At 44.6% G+C, this 21,055-nt stretch overlaps 1 protein-coding gene and 1 pseudogene across 1 annotated transcript; one reads left to right on the forward strand and one right to left on the reverse strand.

The window, feature by feature from the left end:
* Nucleotides 1-549: 549 nt before the first annotated feature.
* On the reverse strand, nucleotides 550-21,054 carry LOC137933215 (uncharacterized). The gene is made up of 8 exons (XM_068777069.1): nucleotides 20,972-21,054; nucleotides 6,070-6,134; nucleotides 5,185-5,337; nucleotides 3,695-3,849; nucleotides 3,129-3,312; nucleotides 2,910-3,056; nucleotides 2,074-2,223; nucleotides 550-1,991 (listed from the first exon to the last, which is right to left on the reverse strand). Exons 3-8 carry the CDS (start codon nucleotides 5,330-5,332, stop codon nucleotides 1,033-1,035), a joined length of 1,743 nt encoding a protein of 580 aa, XP_068633170.1. The 5' UTR covers nucleotides 5,333-5,337; nucleotides 6,070-6,134; nucleotides 20,972-21,054; the 3' UTR covers nucleotides 550-1,032.
* Nucleotides 14,908-19,493, forward strand: LOC137933513 (uncharacterized; annotated as a pseudogene).
* Nucleotide 21,055: the final 1 nt, after the last annotated feature.

The following is a 21,055-nucleotide window of genomic DNA, read 5'->3' on the forward strand; positions in this document are numbered from 1 at the left end:
AACGCAGTGTAAGGACGTGACCGCATTTATTAATGTCTCAAGAATGTTCTCAGTTAGTCATTTTGTAAACACGCGCGTATCAGTGACGTTCCATAGCTGTGAACGGTGTTGCCAGAAGGTAATAAAGATATATTGGCATAGTCATTCCTGTGAATTTTTGTTACAGTGAAAAAAAAACAAATTTTGACAAAATATTCAAATTTTAAAATAAATTCGGTTTAAAAAAGAGCTTTTAAATCGATTTTCTCGACTTCGTGGGACTCTCGCCGGAAGTCAATTGAATACATTTACTGACTCCTGCAGACTGCATAACTAATTAAGCAAACAAAATGAGATAATGGGACGAGTCCACGTTACGATCTGACGGTCGGGAGCAGGACATCATTAATAAAATGCTTACCTCAGCCACTCAGTCTCAACGGGGGCGCGCGCGTCGCCTTCTGCTCTGTGGTCATCTATTCCTAGTCTATTACTTCGTCAATTATAAATAATTGAATTATTATTATTTATTAAAACTGAATATAATTATAAAAATATATATTTTAGCGTTCTCATTTCTGATCTAAAAAACATTTCGGGGACAAAACACATTCCTTAACATACCATTTAACAAAAAAAATATTGCACTAGGTGGGGTAACTCCCATTAATACAAAAAAATATCAGTTGCACAGTACAAACAACTTAAGCAAAACAATAGCACTGTAAGTCGGAAGTCCGGCCGCAGTCTCCGGGAGTTAGCGCGCCGCGCTGACGCTTGTTCTTAACTTTCAATGTTTTCTAAATATAAAGAATTTGGACGTTACGCCTGAATGAACTGGTTTCTACAGTTTGTTATTGGTCGTGCCACAGGTAAAAACCACGTAGTCTCAAAAAATCGAGTCATTGGTGTTCTTCCAGAATGAGCTACTGCTGCGAGCAAGTGTTCACCTGCTTCCTAAATCTACCCTCGGTCCTGTCGCAGCGGTGCGAAATAGAAAACGCTTTCTAGTTCCACTAAATGGACGTCAAGTTTCCTAGTCTAAGCCAATACTCACAACAGGCGGTACGTCCACATGGACAGCGGGCTCTGCAACAGTGCCAGGTGCGGGGGCTCTTTCCCTCCCACCAGCAGTAGGTGCAGCTGGGTCTCCCCGTTTCTCGTTTCGCTTCGCGCGCGTCTCTCTCCCAAATCCTGTAGTTCGATGTCGCCGGGGCCCACGCCAGAATCCGGAGTCATAGCTACTCCCAAGTTTCTGACGTCCGGACCCAGGTAGTGCGGGTTGCTGAAGCCGAGGGACGATGCCCCAGATATTCTGTTGACTTTTTCCGCGCTGGCGTAGTCTGACGTCGAAAGCTCCGCGTCCTGGTCTCCCGCATCCCCCACTTCCCCTACGTCCACTGCGCGCTCTCGCGTGAACCGCACCGACGCAGACTTAGGGATCGCTACAATCCGAGCCCTCGTGTGCGCGCTCGCTGCCTTCTCAGTGGCTTCCCGAGACATCTGTTTCTTCATCTCTTCTTCCTCCTCAGAATCTAAATACACGAGCTTGGTGGCTTCGACGGAGGAGAGTACCGGCGTGGGCAGAATCATGTCGGCAAAGTCGGGCACTGATATGGGTTCCCGCGACATCTCAGAACGGTACGCCTCGGGCAGATCGCCCTCAGCGGGGCTCTCGTCGCCATCCGCTGGTTGTCGCTCGTCGATGATGTAAGCGGAGCGTGACTTGGACAGCGACGGTTGCTCCGATCGTATGAGGCTTTCGGTGGAGTCCTGTTCGCCGGCCAAGACGCTGTACGAGCAACGCGTGGCTCGCCGGATGTGGAAGGAGGAGAGCTTGGAGATCTCACGCAGGAAGCCGCCGGGTGGCTCGAGGCGCGAGGCGCGAGCGCCGGCCGGGACTGCGGGCGCCCCCCGTACACGCCCCCCGCCCCCCACCAGTAGCGCGCGCCCATCCACGCGCGCCGATGGCCACTTTACTCCCTGGTTTATCCGCTCCCATGTTTCCGTCGCTGGACAAATTAAACGATACAGGTTATTAACACGAGTAGGTACGTTTTAATAAAGTAAAGGCGACAAAGCAGAAGCGCGTACCGAAGTGGAAGCGCCACATCTCGTTGGTGGCGTGCCCGCGCGCCTCTCCGCCGAAGATGTAGAAGTGCGCACCGGCGCGCAGGCCCGCGTGCCCGCTGCGCGCGCCCGGCGCGCCCCGCCCGCCGCGCACGCACGTCCACACGCGCGACACTGCGGCAACGCACCGGGAACGCGACACATAAGTCATTTCAGCTGTTACTTTTAGAATCATTAAAATTTATATTATCTTGTAAATACTAAGCAAATTAACAAAAACGCAGAAAGTTTCAAGCGTTGAAACGTTTTTTCTACTTTCGTAAAAATTATTTTCAAAACAAATCTGACGAAGTTTGTCTGTGGTGTTCTGTTAGATCACGACGTGTACTAATGCTGCGCCTTCCCAGCTTCCTATTAAGTTCAAAGAAGCCATCATAGGAAGGTCAATTTTAAAAATGATTGATTTGGAAAATATAATGAGACACGAACAAGCCGCAGCGACACGCGGACGCGTCGCGTGGGTGGCGGCGGACCGCGCGCGTCCTCTGGCCTAACCAAATATTTGGCTCGTTGTTGCTGTTAATCGGTAATCATTTAACTTCATCTGATGTCTGACTACACGTGCTTACAATACAGTTCAAATAATACTGGAGGATATTAAAAAAATGAAAACTTCATCCATGGAGAGGGCATTGTTTTCTGACGGGCCCAGAAGACTCGATCATCATCACCATCAGCGTATGGATAGCTCACTACAAAGCATAGGCCTCCTCCGAGGATCGCCACGATGACCGATCTTGCGAAGCCGTTTTCTTGTAATGTTTGCGCGCGGAGGCTGACGCGCCGGGGCTGGTGCTCACCGATGTCGTAGTGCCAGAGGTCTGCGCACGCGCGCAGGTCGCACTGGCCGCCGTGCACGTAGAGCCGCTCCGCCAGCAGCGCGGCGGCGTGCCGGTGCCGCGCCGGGCCCGCGCGCGCCGCCCGCACCTGCCGCCACGTCTCCGTCTCTGCGCGCACCGACCGCTCGGTTACTGCGTGCATACTTGTGACTTAGCTGCGCGGCTGACCCGTCACTTTACCGTAATGGAAGGCCCAGAGTTCGTCGGTGGAGCCCCGTAGGTCCATGTAGCCGCCGTACAGCAACAAGCAGTCGGGCAGCGCGTGCGCCGAGTGCCCGCGCCGCCCGCCCGGCGTGCCGCCCGCCCCGCCGCGCCGCCGCCCGCCGCACCGCACCTGGCCCGGCACCTTGCGCCACGTCTCGAGCTGCAGGATCAAACGCTCCTTACTGGACTAATAATTACACCTTATTTGCACATGACAGAAACAACTCTTCATAGGACAAATAAAATGGTCGCGGCCACAACTCATATGACAATCAATTGATGCCAATATTCAGAGGAAATGGACAAACCCTAAATTAATTTTCTGTTGAGCAGCTAAATTTATTTTTATTCGTGTAAAATTGACTTACATTTTTTGCCACAACGAACGAGATGTGAATCATAAATACAATGTAATAACTTATAATTTCACTTCTTTCCGGGATAGATCACAACGACCAACAACGACCACTCTCATTCTAACTTCATTTTATTTTAACTGTCTAAACAAGTGAATAATATTAATATCACGTCACGTCACGCACCTCAGCGTCGTAGATCCATAGCGGCGTCTCGTGCGAGCAGGCGCCCGCCTGCCCGCCGAACACGTACAGGCGGCCGCCGTGCGCCGTGGCCGAGTGCTCCTGCAGCGCCGGCGGAGCCTCGCCCCGCGCCGCTACGCGCTCCCACCGCCCCGCCGCTGCAACAGCGCCGCTTACACCACCACTCGCACACTCGCGCGGCCACGTCTGACTTAACCAGACCTTCCCCGGTGCACGCGTCCGAGTGCAAATATTTACAATTATACGTCACTTGCCGCGCACAGAAGCTCTCACCACAAGACTCAAAAAGCACGGCGGAGAAACTACAACCATCCAACAGCAATATTACGAAGAATCGTTAGCTGCTTCTGTCGATTGCCACTGTGAACTTTTCGAAATTTCTCCCAGCACGCTGTTAATCAATAATCTGTTAATCGCAGTTGCAATCGAATCGGAAATAGGGTCACAGAAAAACCTTAAACGACTGTGACACGACTCGTGCGGCCGGTGCGCGCGGCCCGGCAGATACGTCCCCGCTAGGTGCGCCAGCGACATAGTTAAAGTCGGGGGAAATCGGCGGACGCAGGCAGCGTAAAACTGCTCATCGAGGCGATCCTTAGGAGAGGCATATGCCTTGCAGTGGGCGTCTGTTGACAGATGTGATGGTGATGACGCTTGTCATGTTCTCGTGTCCAACTAATTCTTAGAGTCCCCGTGCGGGATCGCACGACAGCGGATGGAACAAGTGATGAGGGATTTATATATTTATTTTGAACTGAGTTATGCCCATTTCTGACTACACGCAGTGGGAGCATTGAAACATTTCTTGGAGGGAATAAGAAGAGGCCGCACGCGGTCGCGGTGCAAGTCATTAGCGTCGTCCTACGCCCGCGCAGCGAGCACGGCGCCGCGGTCAGCTCAGTTGAAGCCGTGGCCACTAATTGGCGGCGTCGAAGGCGAGTGCCTCTCGACCCGATTCTCCGCGCGCTCGGACGCCGCCCGGAGCACGCGCGCCGCCCGCTCCCTCCCCCGCGGCGTCTCCCAGCCGCTTCAATATTGACAATTTTGAAACTGTTTTGCTTCATTTTATAACCAGCTAACTAAACTAACTATAGCTACTATAACGACATTCCGACCTATGGGATGCGTTCGTGAGATGACATTGGTCCGCAGCGTCAGCAAAGAACATAGTGATAAGACAACCATTTATTGTTAAGGATTATTTTATAGTTTTTAAGAGACGACAGTTGAAGGTTTATTCATGTCTACGATCGAAGACATAGTTTACAAGGAAGACGTCACCGTGGCGATCTTTGTGGGCGGCCAATGCCCCGAAGTGGGAGCTGTAGCCATATCTATTGGCTGACATGATGACGATTACGTTAGTGTTGTACTTTGATAAATGGATGTGTGCTCTTGTGCGAACAGGTATACTGAGTAAAGTGGTTGGTGTGTAGCCGCGTGGCCGGCCGGGCGAGGTGGGCGCCAGTTACCGAGTGAGTAGCGCCAGAAGTCACGTAGCGGTAGCGCGCCGCCCGCGCCGCGTCCGCCCAGCACGTACAGGTGCGCGCCCAGCAGCGTGGCCGAGTGCTTGGCGCGCGCGCACGGCGCCGGGCCGCCCGCCTCCACGCACGACCACATGCTACCTGCGGACGGGGGCAGCAACTATCATGTCAGCTGACACACGGCCCAAAGCACAGAAAATCTCTCGCAGAAATCGAAGCGCTGACCGGTCGCGCGCTGCCTACATTCAGCGATTTCCCGCGACCTCGACTGTACTGTCGGTTCACCCGGTGTCTTTTTATTATTCAATTTTATTAACGGTTTAAAAAAATAGGAATTTGCACAGACCACATGATAGATATACACCTATCCCCCGATTTACACGGTAGATACGTTTCGGAGAAAAACGTGTAAATCAAAAATTAAAAATTTTCAAGTCAAAACCGTGTAAATCGAAAAACTTGCAGAAAATGTATGATTTTGCTATTTAACAGTTGTGATTTTTTTTCAATTATTTTAGGTGTACACAAAAATTAAAAAATGCATTGACAAGTTAAAATATTAAATATATTACGGAGACACTATTTTTTTATTTAACTGCAATACATTAAACAGAAGAACAAAAAAGAAATTACTCTCATTCTTTTTTTCGGATTCGATTCGAATCCCTTCGAGGTCCGATTTCACTTCCATCACTCGAAGTTATTTGTGCCGATTCGATATTTGAAGCAGAAATATTTACAATGTGAGAGATGGTAATAAAATCGGTTATTAAAACAAAAAAATATTTGTAAAACCGTGTAAAAGCGAAAACGAGTACCGTGTAAATCGGGGGTAGGTGTACACTCTATTACACTATACTGAGACACACATACAAACTGCTGTTTCCACTGATCAGCCGTTGACGGTCTGCAGGCTTGCCCGCCGGGTGTTGACACCACTGCAACGCATAACAATTGTACCTTTTAAAATATGATTATTGATTATGAATCATAATTTTATCATATTCTGTTTTAATGAATGATTTTCCTTTATCCCTTATATTTGTTATCCTTTATAAACAAGGTTCGTGAGTGGAGAGCAAGGGCCGACAAGGGCAGCGCAGTGCACCAGCTCGCAAACTAAACAGATGATTTCGTTAAAGTCATCGAAAGACGCTGGACGCTGTGGAGCGCACGTACTGCGGCTGAAATAATGATACTTTCTATCACCAGTGACCGTCACTTTTCAGAAATATTCTTCATATAATAATCAAAATAATTTGTAACGCAATAATACAATAAATCTATATTTAATAAAAATTCATATAGTGTAAGCATTAGATAGATCATGTAAAAGTTAAAAAAAAATAGGCATCAGTGGCTGCAGAGCAATTTCAATTTCAACACCCTTCAGCCATAATGGCGCGCCTCTCCGGACTCAAACGCGCTTCCGGCAAAAACTGCAGCGCCCTCGCCCTCATCGCCCCCGCCCCCCCGCACGCCGCCCGCGCACGCCGCGCCCTCTCGGCGGACGGAGGGGCTCGACCGGGACCAGCCGCCGTAACGAGTAAATATTGACGAGAGGACGCGACCCCGCCGCTCCAACCGTCAAAACGTTTGGTCGATGTAACTAATATGTAAAACTTCTATTGGAACGCTTCATAAATGGTACTGCATTCGTGACCATTGACGGGCTGCCAATTGTTCACTTCAGCGTCCACGCCGATGCGCTTTGTGAGACGAGCTTAGAGGGTCCACATAACTGCACAAGTCTGAAAGTTCGCTGGTGTGCTAAGTTACCGCGCAGCCGACAACGCACTGCCACTGGTGCACAGCGACTCTGACGCGATGTACTCGACGCCGCTGTGCGTGCATTGCACTCACAAAGAAATTGAAACGTTGAAGATCTTATGGCGTCGTTTTGGAGGTGAAATTGGCAAAAAAGTTTTACAAAGGCTTTGACGCTGATCACAAAATCTCTATACACGTACCGTTCATGTTCCAGATCAACGCTCAGTAGATCAGGGGACTGAACAAGGTTTCTGCAGTCCGGCAGAGCAGGTCACCTGCAGCATTTCCTCGAGTTACACGGCTTATTCAGTTTTAGACGTACGAGTCGGCAGTTAGAGGAGTGCGTATGCAACGGATTCCGCTTTAAGATGCGGAATCTACTTATCTCACATACGTATATCTATACCATACTTGTTATTGTGATCACAACTACGACGGTCCTTGCAGTGCTGCCGTTTGGCGGTGTTGGCGAGTGCTTTCAATATGTGTCGTTCTCGTAACATGCTCTTGTGACGACTTATTTTCTTTAACTGTATTTACGACGCTCAGTATAAACTATCGTCTGCTCTTTGTGTTTTGTTTGCGCTAATAATATTTAGTGATGTTAACATAATCATGTCCATTCTTAAACACGCGCGGCTTAGCGGGAGTCCGTGTCTGCAGCGTTCGAGTGGGAGCGCTCCTTGTTGCTACACCACGGCTACTTCTGCCAACAGTGCTATATACATTATTATTGTAATCTTATAAGAACAGCCGTCCAAAGTCTGGCGCTGCCAGAGATTTTATATAAACATTCTCCTCAAAACACGCAACGTAATGATTTTAACTAAAAAAGCAGAGAATGCTCAATCAGTTTCTTGCGGCTGCGAAAACACGTATACATCATCATAATTTGTGCGACTGGTGATCATCTGGAGACGGATTTCAAGTTTGAAGTGTCTCGTGCCGGCTGCTGCGATGCAGCGGCGCGGCGGCGCCGGTGCGCGTGCACTCGTCGCCCCGCAGCGCCGGTGCGCGTGCACTCGTCGCCCCGCAGCGCCGGTGCGCGTGCACTCGTCGCCTCGCGGCGCCGCCCCAATAAAAACTCGACGAACCTTTTTTTAGTCGCGCGGCTTTGTGCCCGGCACCCTCGCCCGCCCCCGCCCTAAAACATTTCGGCTGAAACGTTTAACTTTCCACACGTAAACACATAAAAGGAAATCCCTTTTGTTTACCACAAGACCGCAATACTCACTTTACAGTGAAGCAACGTAATGTAGATATTTAGTTAATAAATGTATTATTTAAAATTGTCTTCAATCCCTGTCTAAATTTAAACAAGTAAAATGTTAAAAACATCCAAATTGAACGAAAAGGAATCGCCGCCGAATGAGATTTCAAAAACCAAACGCGCGGCTATTTCGTTGCTTAAAATTAAAACGTAAACTTTAATTTCCTGAAAGGGGAGACGTTTATTAATTCTGACGTTTCAGTGCAGAACGCGTTGCGCGATCTTCTCTCAAATAACTGCGTTTGCTGCCGCCGTCGGCTGCACCGACTCGCAGCGCTCGCTTTCCGCGTCCGGACGCGCGGGCACCAGCTGCATTGCACAACGTATATATTTTTTATTTTATTTATTTCTATCGAAGACTTACAGTTGCACGTAAATACATATGTACAAAATAATAGTGTAGTTAACCCTTCTTTGCATGGTGATGGAAATTTCCATCATAACATTTAGTCAACAAAAAAATATACTCAAAAACCTTGTAACGTAAATTTGTTGTTGCTCGCAACTTTTTAAGCGACTATTGCGTACAACAAAACGCGGTTGTCGAAAAATAGCAAAGGTCACTGTGAATTACCAGACCTAGAACTTGTAATTCTGCTGTTTGTTTAAACTGGAAGAAAGGAGCGAGATATTAAATTGTTTTATGGAAATAAACGGAGATATAAAATACAATAAAAAATGAAAATGAGTGGAAAAAAGGTTTGTTTTCATGTTTTTGTTATTTTATGTACAATTTATATCAAAACACTATAAATGAATTTCTCAAAACGTTGTAATAGAAATTTACATCACTATGCAGTAACTTCACTTGTAATGTATGGGAATTTTTTTTTTGTAAATGTTTATTTTATGTTGTTTTTTGGGGAAACTTGAGTGAAAGAGATATTGCAGATTATCTTTGTAAGTTATAAGGCGGTTGGCTCTCAGAAGATGGCCTTAATGACCAAGATTCCGATAATGAAAACCACGATGCTGATGAAATTATAAGTGTTGCAGGAGGAGAATGATGATGACGATGTGGATGAAACTGCTGACGTTGAACCTCCTCTTGTAAAACCAGACGATCAAGAACCCCCTCACATCAAATTCATCTAATTTGCAGTCTTCATCCAGTTTTCCATTTGACAAAAGAAACTTGATTTGGAAAAAAAGGAATCTGGTGTGTGACACAGATAAAATTACTTTCTTGGGGAGTTCTGCTGCTTCAGGTGGTCTATCACACCTAGAAACTCCATATCAATGTTTTCACCATTTTATCACTGAAGATTTTTTCAAAACATTACTAAAGGAGACAAATTTATATAAAAAACAGAGTAATCCCAGTTTATCTATATCATTTACAGAATATGATTTGTATAAGTTCTTTGGTATATTATTATATATGCCAGTAATCAAATTTCCTAGCACAAGATCATTCTGGTATACATACTGATATTACTTGTCCGTTTATTGTCCAAGAATACAATAAACATATGGGAGGAGTAGATCTCATGGATAGCTTTTTGGGCAGAATCATATAAAAATGGGGTCTAAAAAGTGGTATTTGCGTATTTTTTTCATCTATTTGATCTTGCTATTATTAACTCTTGGATTGTTTATAAAAAAAATGCTCAAGAAAGTGATGAACCTAAAAAGAGTCTGCTTACAATGGGGCCAATTCAGAAATGAATTGTCCTTTGTGCTATGCAACAAAGGAACCACCAAAGCAGCTAAAAGAGGGCGTCCTGGTACCAGTGTACTAGAAGAAGAATTACAATCAAAAAAAGAAAAGGTTCTCCAGCTCCACCACCTCCAAAAGACATAAGAAAAGATGGTGCTGAACATTGACCAAAAGTAGGTGGGTCACCCCGGTGCAAATTTCCCAAATGTAAAGGCTATTCTACAATTTCGTGTAATAAATGTGGCGTCAATTGGTGCTTAAATAAAATAATTATTGTTTTTTGAATTATCACTAAAAAAAAGAAGACTAAGTAAACAACTTTTTTTATTTATTTAGTACCGGGCTAAATATGTGAAACTGCATGATGATGTAAATTTCCATCATATTGTTTTTTACATAATACATATTTTTATTAACACTAGGATTTTTTTTTAATATTTTTCCTTTAATCTAGAGCATTAATTACATCACCCTGATTTATTTTAAAAAAAATAGTAAAAATCATGCAAAGAAGGGTTAAATTATAAGTTGATTATAAATCAACACTTATAACAGAAATGTTGTATACGTTTCCTTTTTCGAATAGAAAGTGTCAGGAGGCGGTTGTTTCACAGATTTTACCGATACCGATTTTACCTAGCCGATTGCGAGCCTCAGCACCTCCCACGGAGCGTGTTCATGTATCGAACGCTACAGCCGCTGTCGCGTTCGACACATGAACAGGCAAGCGACGGCAGCCGGCACTCCGGTTGTCGTGATTTATGCATTTTAATTACAGCGGAGTCTGGCTTTGAATGGAAGCGCTCCAGTGAGCGCACCCGCTGCACCGACCGGGGGGCGGGCGGCCGCCCCTCCCGGGGGGCGCTTATCTCGTCGGCGCGCGCTTAGCGAAGCCCGGGTGCCGCCCGAGCGGCGTCACCTCGCCGCACTTAATTGAGGAGCGGCATGTGTGGAGCACCAGGTCGACTTGTTTGCAAAACTGCTCCGAAAAAATGATGATGTAAGAATATTCCCGGCCAGGAAAGCATTCTTTGATCTTTATTATTTGGGGGTAGAAAGTAATTAAATGCGGGAGCCTTCGCTCGTGTGTGTGCGTGCGTACTGCTCCTCAGTGCGCCGTTTGTTAGCGTTATCAATTCTAAAATATCTCAGGATATTAATAAAATAATGCATCAATTGCGGTTTAGGACGTTATACTCTAAGCGTATATCGATCTCGTGTGAAATCTATCGACTTCCGTTTAGTTACATTACACAGCATCTAAGAACTTCACGCAGCTCGGTCATGAAATCTTATCGTTTGCCTAAAATATTGCTTGCCGTGACCAGACCGAAAACATCTAGATATCTCGGAGTGAGCGCTATACAACGTGCTTATAAATTTGATTGACATTTTATCGGCGGAGATGACCAGCCCGCTGATGAAACTGGTTTTTGTAGTAACGTTGTGCATGATTTAAATATTTCCCCCGCAACACAAAGTTAACCAAAGAAAAAATATTAGTCACGCTAGGGGCGCGCGGAAGGTTCTTTGTGGGAGGTATGAATACGGTCATTGTGTCGAGTGCGGTGGGTGAATTTACACGGAGCGTCATGAGTACAAGCGCTCGCGTGACGCCGCATTCTAAGTAAACAGACGCACGCGACGCTACACGTTTGCGTACTCACACTTGAACGTAACGGGTTGCGGGGACGCAATAAAACGTTATTTCACGCCGTAATGCCGCCCACCGCATTGACCACGCACAGGCACTAATATTTTTTCCGCACAAACCCTTCATTAAAAGCTGCCGCAGTTGAACCGTGCGACTGTACACGGCACGATCACAGCGCCATCAACAGCGACACTATACCTACAGATAATTAATAAACGTATCTGAGGAATAGACCAAAATAAAAAAAAACTTACTTAAGGGGTAGTTTAGAGCAGTTTTAGACATTATTACAACTAGGCATGATTGCATTTTTTGTCTGATTTGCTACAGAATCAGAAATGGGATATTGGTTACTACGTAAGTTCTATGACGGTGCGAATTTGCATGGATACTAATGATAAAGGAAGGCTGATTTATAAAAGTGAGGATTGACAATGCGCGTAACTATTATACGTCGCATAGAGGAGCGTAATAAAATTATAAATATTTATTGAAAGATCACAACGGAAATATAACGCGGCGAAGGAACGCGAGATTTGGCTCAACGCATCTCATTATCTTTGCCTTCTCTAACAAATGAATATAAACATATCGAGCGCAGTGATTGTCTAGATTCGTGGGTTTATACGAACATGAGTTTTAAAATTTAACTCTTATTTAAATTCAGCGCATGACGCGAGGGAGCGTCCCCAGCCGGCGCGGGGCGCTGCGGCGGGACGACAAATTGGATTTGACTCGGAAACAAGATGAACCTTCAACAGCCAGTCGTGTCTCCCGTGTTACCATTTGTTACAGATTTAAGTAAGTTACCTAATGGTTCAAGCTGTAGTTTTTTCAATATATAAACAGATCCAAATAAAACAAAGGTACATTTTTATACAACAAGAGATTCAATAAAAGTTTCCAATAAATTCGAATTATCGTGTGATAGTTTCGTTTGAGTTGAACCGTATTTTTACATAAACACAGTTTAGTGTAGAGAACAAAGGAGAACATCTGCGAAACTTTGATTTTGTCTTCAACAAAGCTTTGAAAACTGTGAAGACTTATGAAGATCCAAATGCAAGTTGATATGCTATGAGTAACTATTTTATTTGTATCAGTTTGCTATTTCATCCACCGCAATAATCTAACAGATCAGTACGAGACGGAACCACCGGAGGATTGGGGTGAATTATCGGGTGCACGGGGCCGCCGCCCCGCGCGGGGGGTGAACGCCCCCGGGCGCCGGTAGGGTTGCGTACGGCGGCGCGGGCCGTCTCCTTCGGCTTTGCGAAGTATAAACGGGGGCAGGGTCCCTCGCCGCATCGTGCGATAAGTGTTGTTTATAAATTGTCGAGTGCAGTAACCGTCGGACGTTATCACCTTACGCGAGCCCACCGCAGGCGATTAGTTAATTTGAAAAGTTTCTTAAACCAAATCTAGTAAAAATAAATAACACGAGTTGGGAATTAATTGCTCTAATGGCTACAAATGTGTTTAACATTTGTGACAGGGATCAGAAACAAGTGCAACTGACTTTGTTGAGGATCTTCTCGGAGTAGGTAGCACTTCTTGCCATTAGAACTTCCGCAGATTTTAAGTTTAAGGTTGTCATTAGAGGAGAGCTCATTTGGTTCCAGTTTCTCCCAAGTTGGGCCCTTTTGATATTCTTCTCTTGTCGTATACACTACACGTGATCTAAAGTAGATAACTTCAATAACTGTGTGCTCGTTGGCGTTCACAACTTTGTCGAATTTGGGATTACAGGGATGCAAAGTGTTAGCCTAGACTTCGTCCGGACGCCAGAGTTCTCGCAGTTACTTTATTTATTTTACCAAATTGAAATTCCACTCTTTTGACTGATGACACAATACCAGTCAGAATTGGGGCGCATCGCATGATGGGATACTTTTGAGAAATTTGAATTCATATGAAATAATGACACGGTAAAGACCTTCCTCCCCTACCATCATGGTAAGGGTAGAAAGTCCGCCCCTTCCTGAATGTGCGATTGGTACATGGAAGCTATGTGACTGACCAGTTGTGACAGCTGTCGATTGCTCAACGGACTGTCCGCTGATGAAATTATACCATGGACACCAACGCGCCTGTATTAGTAGATTTGTACATCTAAATAGAGAGCATTTCGTCCCGAACGAGCCACCCCAAGAGGCGAGGCGGCGGGGCGGGGGCGCGCAGACGTCGCTGATGAGGCCGGGCAGCGTCCTCCGCTGAGTCGGCAGTTTCCATCGAGACAGAGAAATGGGTCGACAAAGTGACTAATAATAAACTAATATAAAGAGTCTTTATTAAGAAAAAAAATAATGGCTACTTCTTCCTCCTTTGTTAATTAATAACAAATACGTTAGCTGATGGTTTCCAAACAAATAAGAATAAGTTTTACATTCAAAACTGTCTCGATCTAACGGGAAATGAATTAATTAGAGATCACTGCAGTCCACACAGTTCTTCTATTGAAAACGCACAATCTACTAGGCGGGTAGAAAATAACAATTAAGAAAATTTAGACAATAATTATTTTTATTGCGATCTATTGCAACGACTTTTGGCATCACTTCGCAGAGGGGTCAGCAGGTTATCGGCTAAAGATATATCCATCGCTTTCTCAAATGCAACGCTACCTGGATAATTACTGAAGTAACTTCAAGGCGCTGGGCCGTGACTCCGCGTATTGCGTCCAAACCTCTGGCGATGAGATATTTCCCCGATTCTTTAATTCGTTGATGAAATGAAAAAGTCGATTCACACGATAGAAGATGCTAATACTAATCGCACTCGGCGCCGCTCTCTCGTGCGATTTGAAGTCGATAAGGCACGCCCTGCCGCTCGGTGCTGCGCATTGCCGCGGCCTATTGTTAGTATTTAGTGGTCAGCACTTGATACGAAGCAGTGACCATGACAATGCCGTTCAAACGACTATTTCGCAACACGTTATAAAGTAGGCCACCACGTTCTCGCGACCATTGTGATTTTCTCGTAGATGGCCTTTAACGGTTTTTTGAAAATACGACTAAGATACCCTTAACACGTCTTAGAAGACGACTAAAAGGGACTACAAGTTAGGTCAGGATTTAATTGTCCGCCGGTGGATTTCCGGATCTCCTCAAACAACTAAGGACCACTGCAGAGGTTTTCAATTTGGTTACGATATCATTTGACCTCGACTTGCCTTGAGAAGGCGAGGTGTTTCCCGTACAAAAGTAGTAATTTTAATACACAATAAAAAATATAAAGACGTAGCTTTCCTTGGAAATTCCGTAAAAACAAAATACTCTACCTACGGAGAGAAAAGAGAGTTATGTAGAATTCCTACCACCTAAAATACTTCGGGATTCTTAGTACCCCCGGCTCACCATGGCTGCCACCCCCGCTTGGAATAGGGGAGCTGCCGGTGACTGGCGGCCAGGTCTTTTTGTCTGTTGTGAAGTGTGTGTATATCGATACTCGCTCGGCACGCGGGTTAGCAAACGCAGTTTTTTTACTTCAAACGTGATCAGGAGATGCTTCAAATAAGCCTTGAATATTTTTGAGTTGGGATAGTTACGAAACACCTTACTGTCCAATATACCTCATTGCCTAAGGCGAAAATTTACAACCCATGCGTGTTAAAAATGATACGACACTGCAACGTGGACTCTCGACCTGCGCTTCATTGGTCACAGCGGATTCGAAAGTTGAAGTGACGTCGGGACCTGGGAGCAGCAAGTGGGGCGTAAGGCCTCCGGTACAACCAGTGCGCCGGTCCGCGTTACGTTAGCAGCCAGTGAAGAGACGAAGATGTTTGCTTGCATGAACACGGCCTGCCTAGAACTGCATACTTCGCATGTATGCGGAAACTATTCGATTCTATATGATTGTAATTTTTATAGTTTTTTCCATGTATTATTAGATAATTTGGACTTTGGTTCTTGTACTACACAAGACAAGTACCGGAAGTATGGCACTAAAGACTAGGCTGCCCTCCACAATGACCGCGTAAGCTTATGACGTAACGACGTCGTTACCTCGAGAGCAACAAAGAAATGAACCGAACGTTAACCGCCAGCAAGCGGGGCTGCGGCGCTGCGGCGCATGTCGCGCTCCTCACTTACGCCGATTAATTGCTAATTAACAGGGTCATAATTTAATGAAGTTTCAAGGTTTACGCACAAACGGTAATGTTCTATCATAAGCTAACGGCCTGCATGAACACTACAAATAAATCGGTATAAAACAGCAGAGTCCCGCGTTGGGCGCCAATAACTCTTAATTTACCTTCGGAATTTGAATATAATTTTCGGAAATATACAAAAATTTTTCACATTGGCTCAGTTATTACAGTGCAGACGTCAAAGGAAGAAATCAGTTCTTTGTTCAAAGTTATGGTAACCTCATTAAATTGTACAAAGGCACCTGGTTCAGCGCCTGTTATGAACATTTTTACACACTTAAAACTATTTTAAAACAAAGAGCTCTAACGCACTGACGTAACAAAAATAAAATTCTTATTAAAGAATGAAAATAATATAAAAATCCATTAAAACTCCACATTGCAAAAAATAAAGAAACTATAGAATTTGTGTCAACAGCTACTGGTCGTAATACGTGGCGGCGCGGTCTAATTAATCCGTCAATCATTGTCGTCGGGGTCCACGCGGGCCGACGCGCGCCCACCTCGCAATACCTGGAGGACTGTTATCATTACTCAATAAGCAGGCGCCACTCACCGGCCGGCGCGCATCGCCGCGGCGTCCGCGCGCTGCTCCCCACGCGCCCCGCTCAACAGTGCTCAGCGGAGATTAATTGTAATCATGTCAAAACAACACTTTCCCGCAGATTTGCCGCTTTGTAAGCAACTGTATTATTGATGCGAGTGCATTGAACCCGCGGCACCGCGGCGCGACGTGACACGCGACCGCTCCGTCGGGCTCCCGGGACGTACTGAGCGCCGGAGGGTCCGCGGCGAAACTTCCCGAATTCGAAATACGTAAGCTCTTACGTATGTTTACCGATACGCTCTTGTCTCCCTAACGAAGCCTTTTTATTACTTTTCAAGGAACGGTTAACCCTTTGTTTTCGTCTGACATGTACTTTAAATTTTCAAAAGCATAATTATTGAATCAGAACACAAGTACTGTGTATATTTTTTGTTATATCTTTACTTAAAGTCTTCACATTGATGCACTCTTGTCAGGATGTCGTGGTCGTGCTCCTGTCGGTTTGGTGCCCCCGCTGCTCTCGCTACGCGTCGCCATGCAGTTCGGTGTTTAGCGGAGTGACAGCATTCATTTACGTAGCCTAAACGTAGCCCGTAAACTGTCACTAGCAGTTTTGATGAGATCAGTCCAGTGTTAGGCAGAAAAAGTATTTTTAAGAGAGTTAGTGAAAGAACACCGCTTCTAAATTAATTTCAAATTATTTCCTAATTATCATTGGTATATTGAACTTTAATTGTTTCTTATTACGATCTTTAATTTACGGACTAAGAAAAACTTTTGATATACGAAAATATTGCACAGAGATTGCAATGGTGTAAAAAACTAAACAAAGGACTTTACGATTTGTGTAATTATTATCACATCGTTTTCCTGTCTTAAGAACTCTTGTTTTTGCTAATTATAAAATGTCTAGCAGTTAAAAAATAATAAAAGGCGGTTAATGTACTCTAAGCAAAGAGTCATTCAAAAACTAATCTCTTTTCCAAAACGAAAATAAAATAAATTTCTTATTTTGTGACAGAGAATTTGAAAATAAATGGAATTTATCTGTTGGTTTATATATTATCTAAAAGAAACTTTTGATCGTTAACATATTTAAAAGATATTTGCTTAAACGGCAGCACGATAATGTTGGACGATGCTTTGTGACTCGGAACGTGCGCGATCGATGAGGCGGGAAAACACAGAAAGCGCGGGAAGGCACGCGAGATCCGCCATTTTGCCAATCCTGTCGTCATGGCAACGCCTTTGTACGATTAATTCACGGGTGATTTGTCAGGTCGGTTTATTAGTGTAACATTATTGAATTTCTTTTAAAATTTTAAGTAATTGTGTAGTTAACGTAAATACAAGAATGACTTTTAAAGATTATGATGGATGGTTTTTAGATATGTTGTAACGTTGCATATTAACGTCCCATATATCTTAGTTAAAATTTTAAGCAAAAAAATATAAACACGTGAAACGCTATAAGCCAGCGCTCAGTATTTTGTCTGTGTCCATAGTTCCATCATTATGTAATCCTTATTATTTTTAATTTTGTTTATTCTTTTATCTCTTCTCTTTTTGTTTTACAATGTTTTAAATTTTTTATCTCCGTTCTGACAGTAAACAATGACGTCAACTGCTTATGGTTTCTTCCCTTCCTTCATGTCACCTCCGGGTTAACTGACAGCGGAGCTAATTGCACACATATTTACATATGTATACATGTGTATATAACTGTGACATCTATTCGCAGTTGCGAGTTTTATACTTAGAATAACCTACGGTCGTTGAGGTTGAATCTATTCGTACCGCGCACCAGCACGAGCACATCCCGCCAACTGCCGGCGCTCCTCCTTTCAACCCGCTACCGCCTAGAACCAGATCAGTCCCAGAAGATCGTGCGGCCGGCTACCACCACCATCAAGGGAGTACCGAGCTGCGGTGTAAAGTCAGACCAGGCCTTCTGCCCCCTGTCCTTTTGATTTAAATACATTTTTCTTCTGTTGCCGAGTTGCTGTTTTCTTTTCACCTACCATCTACAGCCTGATACGGCATAATGTTTAAAAACAGATGCTATACATAACATGGCTCGCAAACAGATAAAGATTAGGATGGAGGTACGAGTGAGCCGAAGGCCTTTAGTAGCTGTTTGACACTGTCCTTAACGAAAACAAGAGGCCAACGTCTTGGAACAGAAGTGTCGTGGCGCTGTTCATAAAAGGGTGATATCTTGCTGAAGACTCATTAAAAGGCCCATCTCACTTGTGTGCCGTGACTGCGAGTTGTTCTCAAAGGTCAAACCAAAATGTCTCGTGGGCAGGTTTGATGATCCCCAGCCTCCCGATCAAGCCAGCTTCCGTAAAGACTAATAACAGACCACATTCATACGCTGCGGCTGATTATAAAGAAGACTGAAGACTATGCCTGGTCTTTGTGGACTACGAGAAATCCTTCGATTTGGTCGAAACTTTTGGTGTGTTGCAGTCCTTTCAAAGATGCCAGATCAACTATCGGTACATCCAGATGTTGAAGTACTCATGTAAAAACGTTACCATGTCAATCAGCCTGCAGAACCAGAGCTCGAAACAAATACAGTTACAAAGAGGTGTGAGACAGGGAGACGTTATTTTTCCGAAACGGTCACCGATGAATGAGACTAAGGAGGACCTGGGTACAATACTCGATAAACTCAGTAGGGTTTCTGGACAAGTAGGCCTTAAAATAAATATGGACAAGATGACGTTAATGTCTAATGTCCATGCCGTGCCTGCTCATGTAGTTGTCGTCGACGCTACGCTCGGAGTTGTAGACGATTATATATACCTGGGAAAAATCGTCCAGCTTCGTAAATCCAACTTAGAGAAAGAGGCCACTCGCTGAATCCAAATCGGGTTAGTAGTGTTCCGGAAGCTCCGAAACATCTTCTCGACCAAATCACCGCAAGACCTGAAGACAACGGTCTTTGAGCAATGTGTGTTGCTAGTAATGACACACGCATCCGAGATGTCGCTTACGACCGCTCTCATGAGAAGGCTCAAGGTCGCCATTCAAGAAGAGGGACAGCTTAGGAGGTTGAGAGAATTTGCAGAAGAACGACGGCGTAAGGTAGCGGGAAGCCTAATCTTTGCAGCGGGCATCTATCGGCTGAAAAGAAGAACAAACGAGACGCTCGCTGGGGCCGGACGGTCTAACCGAACACCTGTCTTCGAATCCGAATCTAACTGCCTCGCTGTTTACGATGAAAATATTTCTTGAGCTCGATGCGGTCTGACGATAGGTCGCTAGCTACAAGCGTTTGCCTGCAGATAATTTAGTTAAACTTTTTTGTAACGTAAAAAATTTCAAAGTTATAACATATGTTAGAAATTTAAAATAAAAAAATATATTTTTTGCAGCGTAGACGAGCATCATTTTGAAAGATCGCAAAGTATAAACAAAATGATTTGATGTTAGTGTGACTGCATGCGTTGATCGCAATTTTAACCGTATTTGTTTGGTATGTAAGAGTAAGTGTATATACGTGTACACTTAGTGTTACGAACTCATAGACGTGGAACAAAAACAAGATCGAGCATCCAGAATCGCTCGCCGCGGTGTCGTGACTGTAACCAAGATAATCCGCGGCCGCTGCCCCCGATCGGCGCAGCTAGTTGACGCCAGCCCTTCAAACCTCGCACACGAGATCGCTCCTGGCGCGCACCGCCACCAACATAATATTTATATTTAAACTACGATTATTGTAACAGTAAACAAAATTTCTTTACCTAAAGGTCTATCGTGCGCAGAGCTAATGTTTTCTCTGTGTGTTATAGTATACTTCAATTGATAAATTATTCGTTCGTTAATGGCAGTGGATCTCTGTTCTTGGCCGCCTCTATCTATTGCTAAGCAGCAGGAGTAGAATGTTACAGTCAAAAAGTGACACTTTATAAAACTCAAAACAGAGCTGTGCAAGCCCGTCCCTCGCTCGGGCAACTCTGCGCCTCATCCACACTCTCCAGGTCATACAGTACAGGTCCATGCGTACAGGTACAGGCGCGCCATTTAAGCAATGCAGACTTGCATGTCGACCCGTAACTAATAAAAATCGCCCAGATCTTAGAACGGGGACGACACAAATTATTTGGTTGTTGGTGCCGCCACCTACTATACTTTTATATTCGGTACATTAAAATGTCGCATTATATTAAGACACGACGACAATAAACCAAGGGTACGATGACTTATTGTCTTCGTGTCAGCACACCGTCATCGTCACCATTTTCTAACTAAGCGGCCTGGTCGGTAACGAGTCCGGATCATACATCAAAGGCGGCGGCTATACTCGTACTTTTATTTGTTCGTCATACGTTTCTTCCGCCACGTCTTCTACTAGCTCTAACGCTTTTCGAAGTGAGACAAGAGGTTCGGCTCTCTCGGGCGTCCTTGTTACGAAATGCTTACCGGGTATTACCGACAAGTGATGCCCAATCCGAGGCCCCTCGCGGGTATGCTTCAGGATGACCACTGCATGCAATTCGACGGCATCTCTATTTACTATATTGTGAGAAAGTTCAGTAATTTTAAAAAAAAAAAACTTGTTTTTAATTGAGACAGCTAATTCTATTTTTTTTTAATGTATTATTATATCAGCCTTATTAAGTCCACTGTAAGAATTAGGTTTTCCAGAAAAATCACCCTCCATAGAAGAGTATGAAATAAAAAGCTTTATTAATTATTATTGTTATTCTTACCTTTAAAAGTTTTATTATTGCATTTAATACAATATAACAGCATAAATTTGCTCGTTGTTCAGTACAATTTTCTTTTTGTCTATG

Source organism: Battus philenor, unplaced genomic scaffold, assembly GCF_028537555.1.
Source record: "Battus philenor isolate CCGP_79_NKW_IND1 unplaced genomic scaffold, ilBatPhil1.0.hap1 SCAF_13, whole genome shotgun sequence".
Classification (NCBI taxonomy): Eukaryota; Metazoa; Arthropoda; class Insecta; order Lepidoptera; family Papilionidae; genus Battus; species Battus philenor.

Excerpts from the sequence above, each read along its gene's own strand:
- LOC137933215 (XM_068777069.1), bottom strand. The coding sequence starts at position 5,332 with ATGTGGTCGTGCGTGGAGGCGGGCGGCCCGGCGCCGTGCGCGCGCGCC. Across the intron at positions 3,850-5,184 it reads CTTCTGGCGCTACTCACTCG|CGGCGGGGCGGTGGGAGCGC; the intron begins GTAACTGGCGCC and ends GCGCTGTTGCAG. Across the intron at positions 3,057-3,128 it reads ACTCTGGGCCTTCCATTACG|AGACGGAGACGTGGCGGCAG; the intron begins GTAAAGTGACGG and ends CGGTGCGCGCAG.